The sequence below is a fragment of the Ambystoma mexicanum genome, chromosome 10, assembly GCF_040938575.1.
Source record: "Ambystoma mexicanum isolate Mex_15411 chromosome 10, UKY_AmexF1_1, whole genome shotgun sequence".
NCBI lineage: Eukaryota > Metazoa > Chordata > Amphibia > Caudata > Ambystomatidae > Ambystoma > Ambystoma mexicanum.
Genome location: NC_090932.1, coordinates 340,443,610 through 340,465,990, shown reverse-complemented (window position 1 = coordinate 340,465,990; position 22,381 = coordinate 340,443,610). Strand labels below are relative to the sequence as shown.

Sequence of the window (22,381 nt, the reverse complement as noted above, 5' to 3'; positions counted from 1 at the left end):
GGTCAATATGATATAAGGGAATAAGGCAGAATATGCCCTATTGAAGATTAAAAAGACACTACAAACAGCGGAATAAGGCAGGCAAACTACGGGCCTGGAAGCTTAAAGCTTGAGCTTATAATGAAATAAATGTTGGGAAACTGCACACACCCAATAGGAGCACTTTCAAATCAGAACAGGAAAAATGACAGGCATTTGACCATTTTCATAGTTTGCTGTATGCATCTGATTCCCCAGAGCAGGAATCGATAGATGTCTTTCTAAGGAATTGCAGCCTACCAACGATGTTGCTAGAGCAGACACAGGGGTTAGAAGAAGATATAACAAAGGAAGAGAGGTCTTGGGGGCCATAGGCTCCCTCATAATTAATAAAGCCCTTGGGCTGGATGGATTCTTTCCAGAATTCTATAAATCCTATTCGAATGCACTGCTTGGCCTGCTCCATGTGTTATTTAATGCGATCTGGAGAGAGGGAAGATTCCCGGGTTCGATGGAGGAGGTAAGGGTGTCGGTGATCCCTAAGGAAGGCAAAGATCCTGGTCTGTGCTCCTCATACCGCCCCATTGCAGTGCTGAATATTGACAGGAAACTTTGCGACAAGATCTTAGCAACAAAGCTAGGCCAGGGACTCCCATCGTTGGTGACGGCTGACCAATCAGGATTTGTGGCTGGGAGACGAGCTATTGATAACACTAGGCGAGTGATGTACCTCATTGCGCATAGGAAAAGGATACCGGGGATGCTAGTGCCATTAGACGCTGAGAGGAGTGCAGAGCAGTCTGAGGATTCAAAATAAATCTTGATAAATGTGAAGCGCTGAACATATCCTTGGGGCCAGACAGGGTGCAGAGTCTGCTGGGTATCTCCTTTTAGGTGGGCGACAAAGGCCATCCGTTACATGGGCATAAAGCTCACAGCCCGAGTGAGGGATTTATATAGTGCAAACTATCCTGATGTCATGGGTGCAGTCAAGGACAGTTTTTTAAAGTGGAGTGAACAGGAGCAGTCACTAATGGGCAGAGTTGCAGCGATTAAAAATGACCATCCTACCAAGACTTCTGTAGCTATTTCAAGCCCTCCCCGTGATAATCCCCATAAAGGCGGTAGGAGTCTCTTCAAAGGGAAATAGTCAAATTTGTTTGGAAAAACCATTCTGTCAGGATTGCAGCCGTAACATTATATAGGCCAAGGAAGAGGGGGGGGTGGGGGCGGTGGAGGGATTGGCTCTATCACAGCTTCGAAAATACTATCAAGCAGCACAGTTGCGGGTATTGTGTGATTGGGTTCACCCAAATTCAAATAAGCCCTGCAAACAAATAGAGGAGCAAGTAGCAGGCAAACCCCTACGATATATATGGTGTGTATTCCATGCCAAGGCCGCCCCGTAAATCTATACAAGCTTCCCTCCACCACCCCCACATTTAAAATCTGGGACGCACGGGCAAGGAAACTAGGCCTTGTAACGTTCACGGGGCCCACCACTCTGATCCACCACAATGTTAATTTTGCAGTAATAAAGCCTTCCAGACTTGGCAGGCGGAAGGATGCGTGTACACCTTGCATGTGTTTGAAGGGGGCAACATCAGATAATTTGCACCTGGCAAAGAGACCTTTTGAATAATGGAGGGAGAATGCTTCACATATCTAAAACCTCGACATTGGGTTTTTCAAGGGAACAATAAGGTAGGAGCCACGAGACTGCTTACCGTATTTGGGAAGATTATTTTCACTCCTGGTGGGTTGGCAGGCCTGATATCGCACCTGTATGAACGTCTCAATACACAAGCATTGGCCAAGCTACCGTCTTATAAGAGATGGCATAGGGAGGCTAGGCACTAGAGCTGACGCATTGGGCGGAGATATGGAAAGGGGTCTCGAAAGTAACAGTCACCACTCAGTATGCTGAACAAAACTAAGATGCTGGCATGGTTGTACTTTTTGCCCCGAGAGAAGGTTCCACATGGAGTCCAGTGAGACCGTGCTTTGCTGGCGAGGGTGTGCTGGGGCAGTTACATATCTACACATTTGGTGGAACTGTCCCAAGCTACAACCTTACTGGGGGAAGGTGCTGGACACGTTAAAGCAGATCACTGCCCTACCCATTGACTGCTCCCCGTGATCTACCTATAAGGCTGGTGGTCACCACAGCAAGCCTGTATAACAAGCCCCCAATGGAACTTGATGCAGCTGCTCAAATTGATGTGATTAGTGGCCAGAAACCCTATTGCGGCTCGATGGAAATCCTTCAATATTCAATCGGTAGATGATTGCCTGAAGAGCACGTGGCAGCTTCTCATTTGTGAGAAAATGACATTTGTTGTACAATACAATGGCATGCTTTTTCACAAAATGGGGCTGCTTTTTGCAATATATTAAGGCCACTAATAGGGACTATGCATGCCTAGCAAGACTGCGCATTGAGGCTACTGAATTTGTGGTACAGTAAAGCGACTTATGAAAGACTGTTCGATAGACGGTAAACCAACTAAGATAAAGATGTGTTGGTGGTGGGGGTGGGGAGGGTTGGAAGGGAATTACGGGGAGAGGAGTTGGGTGGGTGGTGTGGGACCATTTTCTTTTTTTTCTTTTTTTTTCTATGCTGAGATGTAAGATTTCAAGATTTCAATGCTAAGTGTACAGTTTGTGTTAAAGTTTGGTGACTTATTGTGAAACCTTAATAAAAAAGATTTGAACACAAAAAAAGACAGTAAGACGCCAACTAAAGGGGAAAAGGTCAGCTAAACCAGAGCCAAGCCACTTCACCTCACTCATCCAATGGGAAACGAGCTCAGATACAACAGCCACATTTCGTTGTCTCTCAGGTGTTTCAGGTGACACATTCAGATGTCCTGCCTGAAGACCTCCTTCAACATGAAATAAATTCAGATTTCGAGGCACAAAGGGCTTGATCACCAGTCTTCTCAGACAAATCTGTTTTTATGGAGAGGCAGAGGGACACTGACCTGCAGCCGCCAATCAGGTCTTTTCCGATTTACCAAGCCAAAGACCATCCATGCCTCCACAACCAAAGGCTAACCCCACAGGGTAAACCCTGTGCCCTCCTGCCGCAAGTCATCTGGCCTCATCTCTTACCCGTTATTAAACCCCCAATCACTATTGTCACTACAAGTGCTATCATCACTACAAAGCCCACTCTCACAGCTTAATACCAGGCTACCCACAGCACTGCAAGCCGCCCTGCCATTGCAAGGGACGATAACCTTGACAGACAGGGCAAGCGATTGCACAACTGTCTAGGGCGCGACCAAGTGGCAGATAATCTGTGCCCCCACAACACATCAGGGAACAATCAAGATCGCTATCGCCAATCAAATCAGCATCTTCACACCCCACAGGAAGAAGGGTGGGGGGCGACAACCACGGTGAAAGTCCTTACGGACTACACCACTATAAGGTCGAAACCCTTAACCCTGAAAGCTGAAATGATTTGGCATCGGGCCATCCCCGACTACGTACTGCTCCAGGCACATCACCTACCAGTAATACACAACGAAATAGTAGACCACCTGAGCAGAGCCAACGCTCAGTGCCACAAGTGAGAGTTAGACAACAGATCAGCAGGGTGTTCTCTTAATGGGGGCCACCCCGTTCATCTATTCGTTTGCCACCAGGCACAACAGAAAATGCCACCAGTTCGCAAGCAGAACTGCCCAGCAAGGGTCACCTGAGGACGCATTCTTCCTGTGGACCAACATTTTCGCTTACACCCCCCCCCCTCCCAACCCCTGATACCAAAAATCTGCAAGACAGTGCAGATGATACGGGTGAACCCGTGTCGAGTTATCCTATTAGCACCCAACTGGCTGTGACAAACATGGGTTTTGGACCTGCTTCAACTGCACAGGGAGCAACCAATTAACGTGGGAGTCACACCAATCTGCTGTCTCAAAACCACAGCAACGTTTTACATCACGACCCCCATAGCTTAACAGCATGGCTTCTGATTTCACTGAGTTCTGACACTTGAACATCCAACAAGACTGTCAAGACATACTGACGCAGCAAGAGCACCCTCACCAATCGCTCATACATTCTAAAATGCAAGCATTTTTTAAGCGTGTGTGCGCGCGCAACAAGAATATCCGGATCGACTCTCCGCGTGACCGGAGCAAATCCTCCCGTATCTGCAGTCCTTAGCCAAGGGTGGGCTTTGGATCTCCTCGATCAAAGTGCACCTGGCATCCATTTCTATATTCACTATAAATGGAATGGCGATACGCTTTTCCGCGACAGGCTGGTCAAACATTTTCTACAAAGATTCTTTCACTCTTTACCACCTACTAGAAAGATACCACCAGCGTGCAGTTTAAACGCAGTACTCACAGAGCTCATGAACTCACCATTTAAACCTTTGGCTATCGCACAAAAAGTTTGTCTCATGGAAGATCGCATTCTTGGTGGCCATTATATCCTACAGAAGCGGATCTGAGTTAGACACTAGTGATAGACCAGCTGTGCCTACGGGCTGGGAAGGACAAAGTGATGCTTAGTATCAACCTCCACTTTATCCTGAAAATACCTTCTGAGTTTCACAAAAATTCAACTATCGTGCTTCCTATTTTTTTGCTAAATGCTACAACGCGAGCAGAAATTGCGTTACACTTTCTGGATGTAAAGAGGTTGCTTAAATGCTACTTGGACCAGACTAGGACCTTCAGGAATTCAACTGAACTGTTACCAGCATACGGCCCATCAAATAAATGGAAGGCAATCACAAAACGGGGCATATCCAGGTGGAACTCTGCCACTATTTCTTTTTCTCATGCAAAAGCCAATAAGCCTCTAGGCTACAGTCCAGTCACATTCCATGAGAGCCACTGCTGCTTCCGCGGCACTATGGGCTGGCATTTCCCTAAAGGACATCTGCCAAGCAGCCATGTGGTCAGTACTACACACCTGCACAAAGCATTACTGACTGCAGAGTCGGCATGCAACAGATGCACAAATGGGGAAGGCAGCCCTATAGCATCCGTTTTAATACGGTAAGCCCTGCAACTCCGGGGGTCAAGATAATAAGTTTTTTGATCTGTTGCGTTTTTACCTACTTTTCACCTCCTAACAAAAGCTGATACCGCTAGGTATTCTATTCACAGCATGTGTATCCATGAAAGATCCAATGCTGGATAAGGGATAAGTTGCTTACCTGTAAATCCATTTCTCCAGCCTTGGCATCTTTCATAGATTCCGAAGCGTCCTCCAGCCTTCCCCAGTGGTAAAAAGCTCTAGCATGCCGCTACCTGCTAGCCAGCCAACACTGTTTAAATTCTCAAGAGAGGCTGCAAAAGCAGAGCTACATACTCAACGTCCCATTGGTGGGGGCCATAAGCATCCATTACAAAGTGGATGGGCTGCAAAAAGTGTTTTGGGGAAAGGGTATCATGGTTGTAACCAGTGCTCCAGTTAAGATTTTGAAGTGGGAGTATTTTACTCGCTATTTTTAAACTTTGAGAGTAAATGTGATTTTAAGAGTAAAATGACTTTTCTCCTTTGCAAAAGAGTAAAATGTACGTGACGTCCTGCCGACGTGTGCACAAACTGTACGGAAATCATTACTAGGCGGCAGCTTTCTGCATTGTGACAGAAAACACCTTTCGTTATTTCTCTAAGGTCTGGCCATTTGATCTCTACTGCATATATTTAAATGTTGAAATCCCAAAAACCTAGGCAATTACACAGTAAAGCAACCATGAATTGTATTGTGTGTTTTGACGATCGATAGCAAAATTGGTTTTTGATGTTTAATCTAAGTCCTCATTTCCTGGAGCTATTACTACCTGATGGTATGCCATTGTTATGATACAACAGTGCAGAGAGGCAAGGACTCAATGCTAAATTCTATACCTAATCTCATGGTAAAATGGTTATTTATATACCATTTTTAATGGTTATTTATATACCATTTTTGGCAAAGCGCTGTACATGGAACATATTTATAACCATTATCACCAAAATGAAGTCAGTACTCCTTTATCAACCTCGAAAGTATGAAAGGCCTAGTTGGCCTTGCCGGGATTTGAACCTGCAACCTACAGATCATACACAGTTTGCAGCAACAAGTGCTGAACTGGCTGAGCTATCTTATTGGCTAACATCCTTTAGAGGTTGGTTAACAGAGTACCGACTGAAGTATAATAATCACAGTAGCTAGCTGTTGGACAAACCATGTGTAAAGCGCTACATAAAGTTAAATACCTATCTGAATTATCACAGGGACAAGTTTTGCTGAGTTTCTATTTCAATTACAAATGTAACTTTCATTTGTTTGTTTTTGAACAGAGCTTGCACTTCCTGGAAAGTCAGGTTTTGGATGTTTTAACTGTAGTCTTGTAGATTTGAGCGGTTAGAACACCTCTGATTGGTGTAATGATGCTCACCCTTGAGCAAAGACCCTGCTGCCACTGGCCATTTATAATAATGTACCCCATTGACTGCAAGGTTGAATGGATGTAAACTAGACCGTGCATAGTCATCATTTTACACAGTTTTTATAATTAGAGTGTAAATTAAATTATAAGTGTAAAAATGATCTGCTTCTGCATGATTATGCACACAGCACAGGAACTCTGAAAAATACAAATGTGCAATACTGGTACTACAAAATTTTAATTTTCAATTGCATCTTAGTTTTCCATTTTATTATACAATCATAAAATGCTAGGACAATAAATATGCACAGTGCTTCTGTTTGCTCCACACCCACCACAGCTGAATCTCAATGGAAAGAAACCATTCCTTTTATCACAGTGTGCAGTTCCTTTTTTTGATAGGCTTCAGAGAAATACATTGTTTCAGAGGCTTTTATCCATGGCTTGAATTACACCCATGCAGATACAAATCAAAAGAAGTGTTCTGGTTTCTGTCAAGTGACCTGACCTTTGCCCTGCCCTCTGCTGTAAACTTATGTGTAAAAGTACACAGAAAAATAATAAAGCTGTCGTATTTACAAGATTTTCATGCATAAAAAGGCCTGGTACGCACTCTATCTGGAGGCTTGGATGTGATTGAGGATTCCCAGCATGACGACTTGGAATATTCACAGTATGTAAATCTATGAAAGATGCCAATGCTGGAGAAATGGTTTTACAGTTCAGCAACTTAACCCTTCTCTAGGATCCTGCCCTTGTAAGCTGTCTGAAGTGTTTCGGTACCCAACTGTGAACTGATCAACTCCCTCCTGGGCTTCTCTGTTGCGTCTATCACTGTCCCAAGTCCGCACTTGGGAGTCTGAAGACTCTCGACTTGTGAGACATGACGCCTCCCCCTGCTGTTGCAGCTCTCCAACATGAAGAGGAGCCTTGCAGGACCCGCCTCTTTGTCTCCACCACGACGGTCCTTGTCTGCTGTCTGATGATGATGGTGTTGATTGCTTTCTCCCACCTGGCTCTTGTCTTGGGGTTCTCCTGAGATTGTCGGGATCATGATGGTCTTCTTGTCATGGCAGGGTTGTCCAGCCCTACCTCTCCCCTATCTGGTCATGATTGATGTAGTTCTAATGAAGGATCCCACTGGGCTCCCTAAGGTGGTAGGATTGGATTAGGACCCCTAAAGAACTTTGCTTTCTTTGTTCGACAATACTTGAAATACTTACAACTACATATTGGCTTTGCCAACACTTGTTCCGCTTTCCTCAGACTCCTTAAGTCATAAAAAGAGCTAATTTTGGGACTTGTGACTCTTAGCACGTTGCGTAAGGTTTTCATTTCAGTGATAAATCTTCCTGACCTGTGTCAACCCCAGGACTTTCTGCTAGACTTTGTGGTTATTTTTCCCTTATTCCTAGGTGACCTTTTTATGTCTAGCCATAGTGTGGGAATGGAGTTATAGTTTCCTATAACGTTTGTGCTTGGGCTGGGTTACCTCTTTGGACTTACCTTTTTAATTCTATTTTAATTCTAGTCATATTTATTATTTATTTGTACATGCGCAACCAGCAAGACGACCCAGAGGCATACGGGCACATGGGACCAAATTCCAACCAAGTATAGAAAATACCTGCGGTTCACAATTGGCGGTTCTCATTATCAATTTCGAGTTCTGCCATTCGTGCTGACCTCCGCCCCAAGGGTTTTCACCAAACTAATGGTGGTAGTGGCAGCGAATCTCAGGAGGGGGAGGGGTAGGGGGATTCACATCTACCCCTCCCTGGACTATTGGTTGACCAGGGCGCGTTCTCCCGAACAAGTCCGGGATCATCTCAGTCCCTACCACTACCACTCTCTTAACATCCTGAGCTTGTCCCTCAATTACAAGAAGTCCCATATGACAGCTTCCCAAAAGCTCCAGTACACCGGAGCTGTGCTAGATACATCCACCTGAGGTTATGGCTCAAGGCATTATTCAGATGGTTACCAAATTTCAGAGTGCCCAGCATCTTCCTGCCATCTATTTTTTGGTTGAGGTTGCTCGGCCTCATGGCATCCTGCATTTTTCTGGTGCCAGAGGCCCGCCTGAGAATGAGATCCCCCCCAATGGGCTCTAGGAACACAATGGTCCCAATTCTCTCAGGATCTTCTCTGGTGGGCCTGCAAGAAAAATATTCTGAAGGGAGAACCTTTTGGCAACCATGGCCGGAGATTACAGTAGTGACGGACGCCTCACTCACAGGGTGGGGAGCACATGCCAACGGTTTGACAATCAACTGTCGTTGGTCTGATAATGATGGACAACACAGTGGCTGGGTACTACCTCAACAAAGAGGTGGTTTAGGGTCACTACCACTGTGCAGAGTGGCAATGCAGCTCTAGTACTGGGCAATTCAAGAGGGAATCTCCCTATCAGCAGTTCACCTAGCTGGAGAGGAGAACACAACAGACGATCTGCGAAGGCAGAGCACAGACTCCACGAGTGGGAACTAGCTCAGGAAGTCCTTCTAGAGGTCTTCACCTGTAACGCTCATCTGGTATCCACGGGGACGTCACACAGCCTGTTCTGACCTCTTACGTCCTCAAACTCTTCCCTAGAGGCTACTCGACTGGAGACTGGGCCTGAAACACAGGATTGGTAGAGTTTAAGTTGTGAGTTTAAGAGCTTGAGTTTGTCTGTGTGCTTGAACCCCTTTTTCCCCGGGGTCCAACCCTTCCCTTTGATCCACAGCTCACCTTGTTTTCTTGGATAGTGTGCTCTCGGTCCTGCTTTCAGCGCAGGGGCGCGTTGATTGATGCAGGCTCGTTGCTGCCTAGTTACTTCACTGGCAAGAGTCTGACAGGTAAGTATGAGTCTTTTGAACAGTTCTTTAACTTCGTTCTTTTCCTTCCTTAGATGATGACTGGTGTCCAGGTATGGCGGCGTGCTGCTGAGATGAGTAGCGCTGAAGGTGAGTGACAGCGCGATGCGTGATGCACCCCTTTCGTATTTGCATTGTACTGAGTTATTTTTCTGTGTCTTTTAGGTGCCGCAATGTTTTCATCGTGGATGGCGGTTATGAAGAACAAATGCGGTGAGTAAGCGCGGTATGCGGCGCCTCTAGATGTTTCCACGCTAACCTGGAGTGTCTTTTCCCTCTTGCAGATGGATGAGAAGTTCAGGAGACAGAGTTCCCCCAGAGCGGCTGGGATTCAGGTAAGCGTTTGAAGCTCGTACAGTCTTTAAAAATAAGCAAAGATTTGCAGAATGCTTACTAATGCCTTTTTTCTGTTATTTTCCCTTTTCCTTAGGAAGCGGCGTGCCTGGATAGGAATGACACTGCCGAAGATGCCCGCAGAACAGAAGGAGCGATGAATGATGGGCAGAAGCGCCGCAAGGTAAGGCTGTTCCTAACAGTGTTCTTGTTCTTGCAGGAGCTGAGCGCAGAAGAAAGATGCAGGCCTACTGGAGACCGATCCGAACACGGTGAGCGTCACGCTGCAGGTGCAGAAAATGCAAAGCATGTTTCTCAGCCTGAGCGTGGCTTAAATAGTCTCTGGGTATCCCAGGTGTCTCTGGGCTGAACCACACCCAAAAGACTAGACTGTACATGCAGTTCTGGGAACCGAAATATGTGGGGGCATCCATCTTGTCCCCATCAATGCACTACAAGTCCAATCCCCAATGTTGTCCTATGGGAGTGAGTGAGTATGGTGCCACAAGCGCCAAGTCTGACTCCAAGTGGGTGTTTGGAGGGATGGAGAGGCCCTTGAGGGCCATGTAGGTGATTGTGGCCTGGCTCCAGCCTGACATCTTGGAGGGCTGGGGACATGAGGGGCAGGAATCATGACATCAGCCTTTGGGGAACCCCTCAAGTAGATCTGTTCGCAACCGAGGTCAACCAGCAGTGCGAAAGATATTGCTCCAGGGAATTTCCCCCAAGAGGAGCTCTAGGAAACGCGTTCATAGTGGACTGGACTTTCCACTTCTGTACGCGTTTGCTCCAGTCCTCGTCATTTCTCGTGTAATCAGGAGGTTGAGCAAGTTCGGGAAACAGATGATCCTAATTGCCCTGGATTGGGCCAGGAGGACATGGTACCCGGACCTTCTGGACATCTGTCCTCTGATGCATCTTCCACAAAGAGAGGACCTTCTCTCGCGAGAGGAGGGTTGGGTTCTCCATCCAGAGGTCAAGACTCTTAACCTTCACGCTTGGTATCTGAAAGGCTGCGATACAAGTATTGGGACCTCTCTAATGACATAATGGAGGTGTTGCTTTCGGCCAGAAGACCAGCAACAAAGTCTTTGTACCGTTGCAATACGTTTTGCAACTGCTGCAGAGAAAAGAATGTTCCTTTTCTATGTAAAACTCCAGATGTATTATCCTTTCTTTAGCTAATGTGGACCTTCAGATTGATACCATTAAAGGCTACTTGGCAGCACTCTCCATCTTTAAGTGCCTATCAGAGGAATGTTCCTATTTAAAAATTCAACTGGTGTCTCAATTCCTAAAGGGGCTCACTAATGTGTTCCCTCCATCTCCTTTCCAGGTTCCGGTTTGGGACCTTAATTTGGTTTTTAAATTCCTGATCGTGTGCTCCTTTTGAACCTATGCACACGTACGTTGAGGTTGTTAACCTTCAAGACAATCCTATTGGTAGCTCTAACATCAGCCCGAAGAGTGAGCGTGTTGCAGGCGCTTTCATCCAAGCCACCCTTACCATCTTTCACAAGGACAGGGTTGTTTTAAGGGCCAAACCCTCCTTTTTGCCCAAGATCATTACGGATTTCCAGTTAGAGTCTGAAAATGGTTCTACCTTCCTTTGGTCCCCCTCCTCATCCTGGTAAGGAAGAGGAAAGACTCCATAGGTTGGACCCTCAGGGGGGCTTAAATCTTTTACATCTCCAGAATGTCTAAGTTGCGAGTTGATGAACAACATTTTATTGGATATACAGGACAAAAACTAGGACAGGCTGTTTCCAAACAGACCTTGTCTCGATGGATAATTCTCACTATATTAGAATGTTACAGGCTTGCAGGAACAGATCCTCCTGAAGGCTTAAGAGCTCATTCCACCACGGGCATGGCTACATCTATGGCCCTTCAGAGGAGGCATACCAATTAAAACAATTTGTTAACCAGCAACGTGGTCTTCCATACACACGTTCACCAAACATTATTCCCTGGATTACTCCCTTGGCCAAGAGGTTCTTTTGGCAAGGCGGTCCTTCATTCTATTCGTGAACATTTTATAAATTACAATTCTACTCCCTCCCCCAAAAACATAACACTGCTTTGGGAGTCTGTCAAAGATGAGGAATTCGTGGGAGCACAAAATCCATTCGAAGAACAAGTTACTTACCCCTGGTAACTTTCTTTCAACTGGATGTTCCTCCCAATTATTCCTCATCGCCCGCCCATTCTACCCCTCAGTAGAATTTCCTGTGCTATTACAGCTTCCGTTCCATCAAGGCGGAGTATGGTCACTCCCGTGTTTTACAGGTATCTCTGCTGCAAAAGGAGGGAAAAACATATATATGCCTTTGATGACATCACCCTCGACCGAGGCCTTTGAGGGACATCGACTCGAAGCACAGCGCCCACTGCCGAAAAAAACATTTCCGAAGCAGCTGAAGCTGGACAATAAGTGTCAAAGATGAGAAATACCTGGGAGGAACATCCAGTCGAAAGAACGTTACCAGGGGTAAGTAACTTGTACTTTGACCAGGGTCAATTTAGCTCTTGGCACTTCCAATAGCATGAGATCATTGGTCCCATCCGCTCCTGGAACTTTGCCCGTCGGTAGTTCCTTTATCACTTACTTTAATTCTTCTATAGTGATGGGGATTTCCAGTCTGTCTTTCTCCTCTTTATTTAGCTTGGGGAGACGAATCTGACCGTGCTTCTTCCATCTCTGACCTGTTGCACTCTGAGGTTTCCTCATACAGCCGCTTATAATAATAATCAAAACATTTATTCCCCCCGGCCTGCGTTTCACACAATTCTCCACCATGTCCCAAAATCGCTCTGATTGTCTCGCATTTATTCTCGTTCCTATAAAGCCAGGCTAATAGGCCCAGGCTAATCCCCTTCTGCATGCTGTCTCTCCACATTTCTTAGCCTATTCCAGTGTTCTCGACATTCTTGCTGCAGGCGGGACACCTCCTTGGCCTCCTCAGCAACCTATCTCGTGCCTGCTCTATGGCTTCTAGTCGGTCTTCTGCTTTTTGTAACTCTTGTGTAGTGACGTCTTGCATCCCTTAGGACTTCGCTATGGCCACACCTCTCACCTCTACTTAAAAGGCCTCACACAGTGTACCTGCAGACTACACACTGCCTATATTGTGCAAAAAATATTCCTTCACCTCTTTCCTCAAGTGTTCTTGGAACCCTGTGTCCATAAGTGCCTCAACTCTAAGTCTGCAGGTCGGAATCCTAACTCAGGGATGGGGGGAGGAACTGCCACGTAACCAACAAAGGGGTGTGGTATATTCCGCTCTTGTGAACTCTCCCAAAGTTTCTTCTCCGGCAAACACGTAATCTAGCCTTGTATAAAGGTTCTTGGGAGCTGTTTAATGAGTACACTCTGCCCAACGGGCACTATATCCTCCATACATCAGCCAGCTTAAATGCACGTAATAATGTGTTTAAAGCTTTAGCTGAAGGAGCTGGATGAGTGAATTTGCCATCCGATCTATCCACCGCTGGGTCCAACGTACAGTTAAAATCCCCCCCCCCCCCGCCCTCCATATCCACGCACAATCTCTATACAAGTCTATTTTGGGATATAGGGATCTGAAATAAGCTGCTCTTTCGTGATTGGGTGCATACGTATTAATAACACATATTTTCCACCATTCCCAGTAGTACCATCCTACCATCCTTGAATGGGACAGTCCGTGCTACCCATATTAGTACCACTCTGGCATATGCCGAATATGTTGAGCCCAGGGTCCCTCCCCCCTCTTCCGTGCCAAGGTATCTTGCCTTTCCTTAGTAAGATGAGTTTCTTGTAGGAGAGCAATATCTATTTCCTGGTGTCTCAAATATGCCATTATCCTGTTTCTCTTAATGTAGCCGTTCAGGCCCCGGACGTTCCAGGTTACTATGTTGAGTTCCCCCATCCCATGTAGTGGTTCCTGCTCTCGTTCTCCACATGGTGCAGTCGCTATCTCACCCCTGGGCGTATCTGTAGGCCAACTCCCCTCTAACTTTCCCACCCCCCTTCCCAACAATTGCCCAGCTCCCTAATCGGTGCTCAGATATCCCTGCGTCTCGCCCTTATCCCAGGCACTAGTGCCGGTGTGCAGGGCACAGCAGGAGGATACGTAACTGCTAGTATCCTATCTAATCTAGTATGGAGTATAGGCTGATCCCTCTAAGTGCGGTCCTTGTGAGGCTCGACACTAGTTGTTACTACTTGTTAAACATTTCTTTAACAGCATTTTTATCTTCCTTTCTCTATGAACATGCTTGATAATGCCTTATGGACGTATGTCTGCATAATTACTCCTTGGTTAAGCGTTGCCCTCCTGTTTGTTATTCCCGCCTCCTGGCTGATCTTCTTCCTCATCCATCAGATTCGCTTCATCCATCCATGTACTCGCCTCTTCTGGAGTCTCAAAGAAGATAGCTCGGTTTTTGTATAGGACTTTCAATTTGTCCAGGTACAGCAGCATGTACTTGAAGATCGCACCCCACAACCTCCTCTTGACTGCCGTATAGTTCATTCTCTGTTTTTGCACCAGGAATGTATAATCCGTGTATGCCGTGATGTTAGCCAATGCCCTTTGGATCGTGCCACCCTTGTGAACATTTTCAAGGATTTTCTCTCTATTCCTGTAGTTGATTATCCAGGCAATTATCGACCAAGGTTGAGCCCCTGGTTTTGAGCATCGGGTGGAGGCCTAGTCAGAGCTGTGCGCATGCTTTTCCACGAAGCCCTGCGGGAGGGCCCCTTTCCTGCGCCCTCCTCTCCTTCCGTGAGCCCAATAATTCGCACATTGTTCCTCCTGGCTCGTCCTGCTTCCTCTGCTCTGCCCTCCAGGTTCCGTACTTGTCGCAACATGGAGACTTCCTTGGTATTCTCGTTGCAATTATTTTTATTCGCTTGCACCTCCTTTTCCAATGTGCCTCTGCATTCCGCCAACGACCTCACGTCCTGTCTCAGGAGATCCACATCAATACTGATCGCATCTATCTTCAGTTCCAGCGAGGCCTTTATAGCTGCTATGGCTTCCAAAATGTTCTGATCTCCATTCCCGGGGGCTACTGCAGCTTGGGTCTCTGGAGTATGCGTCTTCATGCTTTCCACTGCTTGAGCAGGCTTAGCAAACGTGTCTATGGAGTATTGTTTCCCCTTTTGTTGGCTTTGGATGACAAGACTGCTTTAACAGTGTCACTGCGCTCTTCGATATCTCGGCGGACCGGGGCACTATTGTCCCTCGAGGAGTGGTTCATTCTATTTGGGTGTATCACATGCTTCTTCTAGGGTTAGTGTCCTTCGTGTCACATGAGGTGGTCGCTAGCAGTCACTACAATGTACTGCCAGTTGTTTGTTGCTTCTATATCCTGGTATGAATGCTGAAACTCTCACTTCTCGCTTTCGTTACAGCTTTACCTCATGCAACGTCAATGTCCCAATCCGCCACTGCACTTGGATCTTATAGTGTCTATCACCGTACTCTGGCGTGCATCTTTGAGTTATTATTTCTAGAGTCAAGAGTTCTCTGGCATGTATAGGGTCTGTGTTCTCGCAGTCTGTGTAGTGAGTCTCTGCAGACCCAAAGTCCCTTTTCCGCGGAGGAGAGAATTACTCTCCGCGGACGAACTTGCCCACCTCACTAGTCATCCGGACCAGCACACTTTCCCTTAAGCTCTTGTCTTTTGTGGATCCTCTACTTACGTCCGCCCATGTGTGTTTCTTCTGCCATCCTAGGGTCACACTCTGCGCTGTAAATTTTGCCGATCAGCCCGCCCAGGCGCGTTTGTGCGTTCCAGTCCAGGCGCCCTGCTGTTGGGGCACGCGCCATCTTCTTGCCTGAAAACGGATGGATTTTCTTCAGGATCTGCCAAGTTTGTCAGTGACTGCGCTACAGGAGAAAGGTGGGCGGGCTATTCGCTCCCAGGGCTTCTGCCTTTGCCCCTCTTCTCCCCTGCTGATCTGTTTTCTCTCTTGGCACCATGCTTCAGGCCACCCTCTGTCCCTCGGGGCCCAGGTACCTGCTCTCCCTCCTGCACTGCCTCCGAGCCACCCCTTGCACTTGGATCGGTATCTGTACCCTTGCAGTCCCCCATTTTTCTTCTGCACTTATCAGATATACCCTATCTGACAAATCACACACTTGCCTCTGCCTGTATTTATTGCATTTATTTATTGCACTTATTATTTATTCTGTTCTCTCCTTTGTGCCGCACTTTCCACTTCTCCCCCTTCCTCGCACTTTACCCCTTTTTCCCTTTTCCATGCACTTGCACTTTCTTAATGTCACTGGGCCTAGTAAGATTGTTGTTTTTATTCTCCCTTGTTCCCCTCCCATTGTATGGTCGCGCTCTGAAACACTTGTGTATGAGCGCGATATATAAATAAACTATATCATATCATATCATAGGGCCTTGCCCCCCTGCTTGCACCAATAGGAGAGTGCAGGTCTGTTTCAGGGACTTATTTTAGTGTGTGAAACCACAATAAGATTTGATTATTGTCCAACAATTTCTCATGCATCCAGTGTCGCTGGCTGTTGTATTTATGTGCGTATTCTCGGGCGGGAGGAATCCCCACTGGGGTTGATGTCTACTAGGAGTGACCTGCAAGGCACGCCCCTAATCGCAGCAGCCTTGTTAGTTAATATAAGTACTCTCATTGTGGGCTCCGTAGGTGGCACGTTGCTCCGTTGCTCCAGCCAGTGATTGCTACACCATCTACCTGCAGCGCTCAAAAAGGGCTCCGGGAGCTTTTCACTCCGTCCCACCTTAACCGCGTTGGCATAATGCGTAGCACCTTCTTGTGGTTTTGCTTTTATCACGGCTTTCTTCTCCATCCGCAGCCTGTGGTGTGTCTTGCCCCCACCTCTCATTCGTTGCAATCAGCTGTTTCGTCCAGGCGCCCTCGTTGCGCTTGCCGTCTTCCACTGTGTTAATTTGGTTTCCTCCTCTCTTTTCAAGTAGTATGCTCTTCCGTACGCTTTCACAGTTCACCCCTGGCTGCAACTATGTATCCGCAGCCTTCAAAAGTGTGCAGCCGCCTGCTGCAATTAGCCTACCTTCGGGTGCCGTCAGTTGCGCTCGGCTCTCCACGGCTTCGTCAGGGCCGCAATTTTTGTTTGATGTGCCGCACACAGTCGGCTCTTGGGTACAACCCTCTGGTCCCCACCTCCGCTCCACTCTACGGTTCATGGGCCACTGTACTATTCCCGCTGCAGGGTAGCTGGTGTTGCCCACGCCTGCCAGGAGGGCACCGTGAGCGGATTTATCTCAGTGCTCTGCAATCACTGCAAGAGGCCAGTCCAGGTCGGCCGCATTACGACACATTCCAGCGCAATCGCTTCGGCTTGCCAGTTGCGTCGGGCACCATTTTCCATTGCTCAGGTGCCCGGACTTCGCTCAGTCCTTTGTTTCCTCGCCATCTTTCTTCCTCCTTCAGCCAGGCTCCTGAACTGCTCTCGGTTCTTGTAGCACAGTTGTTGCAGGCAGCGCCTCCAGCTCACACACAGTGCTGTTCCACCACCTTACAAGCCAATAATAATTTTATATGCATGGATGCATCATTTAGCCATCACCATTACTCCGGATCATGTAGGATCAGCAGGAGCTCGCAAAATGCTGTCATACTGCATGGCCCTGTAGCCCGCAACTCCTCCCCCTACCCCCCTACCTGAGCCTTCATAGTTAGGGTTTAGTTCAATATGACTCGGAATGTCTTTATCTTATCCTTAGTTGCTATTATACAATTTGCAATGAGAAAGCTTTTATATTATGTACCTACATTTTTCAATCTGTGGCTACTGTTCCCAATAGGTAAAGTGGGATTCACATCCCGTTTACATTTATTTTAGTGAGCCTGTACAACCCACCTTATGTGGAGGTCTGGGGCGGATACAATGTATCCCCTTACTTACCTACCTGGTACCATTTATGTTACAATTGCAAGTTCCTTGAATGGCTGGTGGCAGTGAAACTACTTTTATGACTTTTAGTCATTACTTGCAAGCTGTCAAATCGGCTGCGGTAATGCACAGGAGGGCCACCACTCTGCTAGAATGGTGGGCTTCTTTCTTTCTCGCCATTTCTCATTTGCTTGTTGTTTCCTAGTTCGTCTTCTGCCATTCTAGGCAGGAATTACCTTGGTTGATTTGTCTTTGGCAGGAATCTGTTTCCCCCGAAGAGGCTCCAGAGTGTCTGAGAAGGCAGGAAGTGAGGGAAGAGTCCAACTCTTCAGCCCTTTGTCTTTCACCTTGTTTGAAAGGAACCAGTTCCCACTATTGGGCTGGCTGTCCTGATTGGACAGCTGGACCGCCCCTTTCTATAAACTGCAGGGAGAGTTTGCAGAAGTTGTGCTGTAGTTCCTAATTAGGACTTCACTCTTCTGTAAACTCCCTCAGCATTTTACAGAAAGGGGGAGCTGAATGTCCAATCGGGACAGCCAGCCCCTCAGTGAGAACTGGTTCCACCCAGGCACTCTGGCAGACAAAGGACAGGGGAGTATCAAACTCCTCCCCCATTTCCTGCCTTCGCAGACACACTGGAGCCTAGACTGGGACACCTAAGGGTTCCCATCAAAGGCAAAACACACACACAGACTTCCCCCTCCCAGAATGGTAGAAGGGCTAACAAAGGGCAACCACACTCGAAATGGTGAAAAAAGAAAGGACATGCCGCGGCAACAAGAGAACGCTGGTGTTTTGTATGACAAGAGTTTAGTGTGCGTGATAGACTACTTCCACATGTTGCTTCAGTGTCAACATTAAAGCGTTTCTAAAGTGAACGTCAGTGAAGCCTCGTTTTTGCAGATCTTGGGATTAGAAGGGTTACCTTGAGAACCCATACATTGGAATAGACTTGATTGAAGAAGTCTGAAGTTATTGGCATCGACATTAGCACTACTAAAAGCTACACTTAGAGGTGGCCTTATTTGGGATCGCCGCGCTCCTTACCCGGGATTACATGGTGGTGAAGAATTTGTGAAAACATTTTTTCCCCTGAAGAAAGTTCAAGCACTGAGAAGCTATAAAGAACTGAAACATGTTGGGATATGGTTGTTTGTGAATCGACACTGTTCAAATACATAGTGTATTGTAATTGTCATGTGTTTGTTGAATTTTATATGTTAATTGTGATGTAATTTATCCCATTAGGTTGTTATACCCGCCATGTGGGTCTAAATCTTGGGTTACTGTGTGTGTGTGTTTTAAACAAGTTTTTTAGTAGTGTTTTATTGATTTTGAAAATTAAAATGGTCAAATTTATAAGAATGTATTGTATACGAAGTCCATTTTTTCAGGACCAATGGTTATAGATCATAATTAACATCTTCTGTTAGACAGATGAGAGATTTACTAGATTAATTGTTATGTACCTGTTCTCCTTTTTGTATAAATATTGATGGTAAACCCCGAATCGTGGAGTTAGGTTTCCCTTGGGGTGTTTGATTTACCTTAAGTACAGTGAAAAAAGAAAGCCACCATTTTAGAACATAGGTGACCCTATTGTGCATAACCGAGAATGGGGACACAGTCTGTGGTACAAAATAGTACAATAGTTGGTAGAGCATGTCCACTGCCACCAGCCATACCTGTAGGGTTGTCACTGTGACTAGAAAGTCACAGGAGCAGAGAGAATGCAGACCCTAGGTATCCCCTTACTACTCCATGAGGTAGTGTGTACTAATCTCTAATAAGTATAGGTTTTGTGAAGTATACAAATTATCCCTTTGCTTAAGAACAGTAGTTCTAAGGAAACAAGAAAGAATATAAAACGGAGAATCCAAATGGTTCCTAGCAAAACTGCCCAAAGGGTGCTGTGTGCTGCAAAAGTGTAACACATATGCCTTTGAGGTATGGAGGAAAGCAGACTCCATAGAATAAGGTGAAACAAAATGAAAGTCGGAGCAAATGAGAATGAATGAGAGGGGGGAAAAGGGCTGTCCTCATTCAGGATAGAATGAGAAAGATCCAGAAGTCCAGCAAAAAGTGCTTGGGTCTCACTAGAAGAGGGGATTAAAGGGATGGTCTAGTAAAACATTTTATTTAAAAAATAGGCCACATAAAAAAAAATATACTAGCATCCTCCGTTTTAAAACTTCCTATGTAAAGTTTTGAGCTATTCAAGCTCAAAATTCGAAAAAGCAAGCACAGGGGCGCCGCCATTTTGTGAAATGGAGGCTCTCCTGTGCTGACTTTTGCTTTTGCGGCACTAATGAAGGAAAAGCCAGCCAGCTGTAGTAAACAAAGTCTATCGCTGGGTGGCTTTCCCTTCATTAGTGCCGGGACTCGGAGGACGCGGACCGGAGACCAGAGCAGGAAAGCTGCAGCTGAATCTCGGTAAGTGCTATTTATTTTTTTTACAAAAAATAAGCACTAGCTGTGGTTTTTTTTTCTAAGTTTTCCGGGCTGGAGGAGCCCGGAAAACTTAGAATTTGTTTGCGGTCGCTTTTGAAGCGACCGCAAACATAAATACAACGTTATTGTGTTGGAAAACGCTGCGGTTTTAAAACCGCAGCGTTTTCCAACACAACCGCGTTGTCTGCCTGTATCTGCTTTACCATTTGGGGCTCTCAGGCTCCCCGTGGGGAGCCCGAGAGCCCCAAATGGTAAAGCAGATTCCGGCAGACATAACACGGTTGTTTCCGCAATGCCGCGTTGTCTGCCTGAATCTGCTTTTCCATTTGGGGCTCTCGGGCTCCCCGTGGGGACTAATGAAGGGAAAGCCACCCAGCGGTAGACTTTGTTTACTACAGCTGGCTGGCTTTTCCTTCATTAGTGCCGCAAAAGCCGGCACACGAGGGCCTCCATTTCACAAAATGGCGGCGCCCCTGTGCTTGCTTTTTCGAATTTTGAGCTCGAGTAGCTCAAAATTTTACATAGGAAGTTTTAAAACGGAGGATGCTAGTATATTTTTTTTTATGTGGCCTATCTATTTTTTAAATAAAAATTTTTACTAGACCATCCCTTTAAGCATCAAACTGATCCATCTCAATGTCAGCATGTTGTCCTCTATTCACATAAAATGGAGTTTAGCAATTGAGAAGTTGCATAGGTAAACTCAAGTGGTTTCTGTGCCTACCCTGGCTCATTTAATGCTTTCATAAGGTGGATATGCAGTATTCTTGGTATTTGTATTTGTTGTATTTGTATTGTGCTACTGGCCCTGTGGCATCTGGGCGCATAATGGTATTTCCTAGAATTTGAATTGCCTAACCGGTAAGTAACCTTAAGAATCCTATATTACTATGGCAAATACTTTTTTTTTTCTTTCTTCCAAAGGAGCTGTCCCTGCAGGAAGCAGCAGTAGTAGTAAAGGAAGAGGAGCGAAACGCAAACAAGATGGCGGATCTACAGGAACAACAAAGAGAACAAGGAGGTAAGCTTATATGTACACCTTCAGGCATGGATCGTAAAATAACTCTTCAAATGGATTATGTCCTCCCATGTATTCCTTATCTTTGATATTCCAATATCCATCTTGCTGCTTCAGTCATTTTTATTCAGTAGAGGGCCTGTCGAGTCGATGTCCTTCTGAGGCCTCCGTCTCGACAATGACATCATCACAGGTATAAGTAGTCGCGTGCAGTGTCCGTTGCTCAGTTCTGTTTTTCTGCGCTTCATGAACTTCGGGAACGTAACGCTCGGTTCTCTGAAGAAATAGATCTTTTGAGTTTTTTTTTTCGTCTAAAATTCTTCAATCCTTCATTCGAGATGGCTTCATCGGCTCACCTACGCCACGATCTGGCTTTAAAAAATGCTGAGATTTTGGGGCAAAGATGTCCTCGACAGTGGTGCCTTGGGGCAGAGCATCCATGTTCAGAAAGTGAAGATTATTTATCGATGACGGCGAAAGCCTTAAGAGAGCGCAGAGGGAAGTTGGAGAGAGGTAAGACACCTAAATCCATTACCCATAGTAAACGTACCTCAGACTAGTCGAGACCTTCATTTCCTTGATGTAAGAAACCCTCTTGTTCACGATCTTGAGCAGATTGCATCATTCATCCGCTTCAGGAACAGTAAAAAAAGGAGTCATAGATCGCCTTCTACCTCATCTCCAGTTCACCAGAGAGAGTTACATGTCCCATTAAGCACAGCTCCCCGGCTCAGTGGGAGGATTTCCATAAGAAAATGCTAATGGTGTTTGAGAATGCGGTCTTGCCCCCCCTCAGAGACACCTAGAGGCGTTACCCCAGGAGAAAAACCTGGTCAATATAAGAGCCATGAGTCTTCCACCTCGGCAAAACAATCTCCTTGAGCGAGAAAAAATCCTCGAGTCGAGATAAAGCCTCTGTGACGTACAAAACGTCACTATCGACTCGCATGTCGAAGCCGAAGACTGCGTCATCGACGCCCTCAGTGACTCCGTTGAAGGACAGGTCATCGCCTATGACCTCGACGCCAGTCGGGTCAAGACCCTCGACGACTTCATCGAAGACGTCGATTCTATCGACAACCTCCATGCCAATATCGTATACATCGAAGCCAATGACGTCCACGTCACGATTACTAGTATTTCTCCACCTGTAAGGGCTACTATTGCACCTTCATTGGAAAGGAGCTACATACATCTGTCCCGCTCAGATTATTTTAATACCTTATCCTCAGTTTATGAGGAGGAACAGGATTCTGATGCAGAAAGACCCTTTGGTCTGGAGTGGATGAGGCCTTCCATACCTGAAGAATTGGTCTCAAAAGAGGCCAGATTGAAAGACCTGCAGGAGACCTTACAGAAAGCAAGCAGGATTGATATTTCCCCAGAGACTGATTTCAATTAACCTGAACCAGGGGATCATGCAGACAGTAATTACAAGACACT

At 46.2% G+C, this 22,381-nt stretch overlaps 1 protein-coding gene across 2 annotated transcripts in view; it reads left to right on the top strand.

The window, feature by feature from the left end:
* ASH2L (ASH2 like, histone lysine methyltransferase complex subunit) overlaps positions 1 to 22,381 on the top strand; it is a 1,246,012-nt gene that overhangs the window by 790,551 nt on the left and 433,080 nt on the right. For both annotated transcript variants that reach the window (XM_069617945.1, XM_069617946.1), the window contains one exon: positions 20,845 to 20,941. In XM_069617945.1, the coding sequence (XP_069474046.1) occupies positions 20,845 to 20,941 (97 nt within the window). The remainder of the gene's footprint in view (positions 1 to 20,844; positions 20,942 to 22,381) is intronic.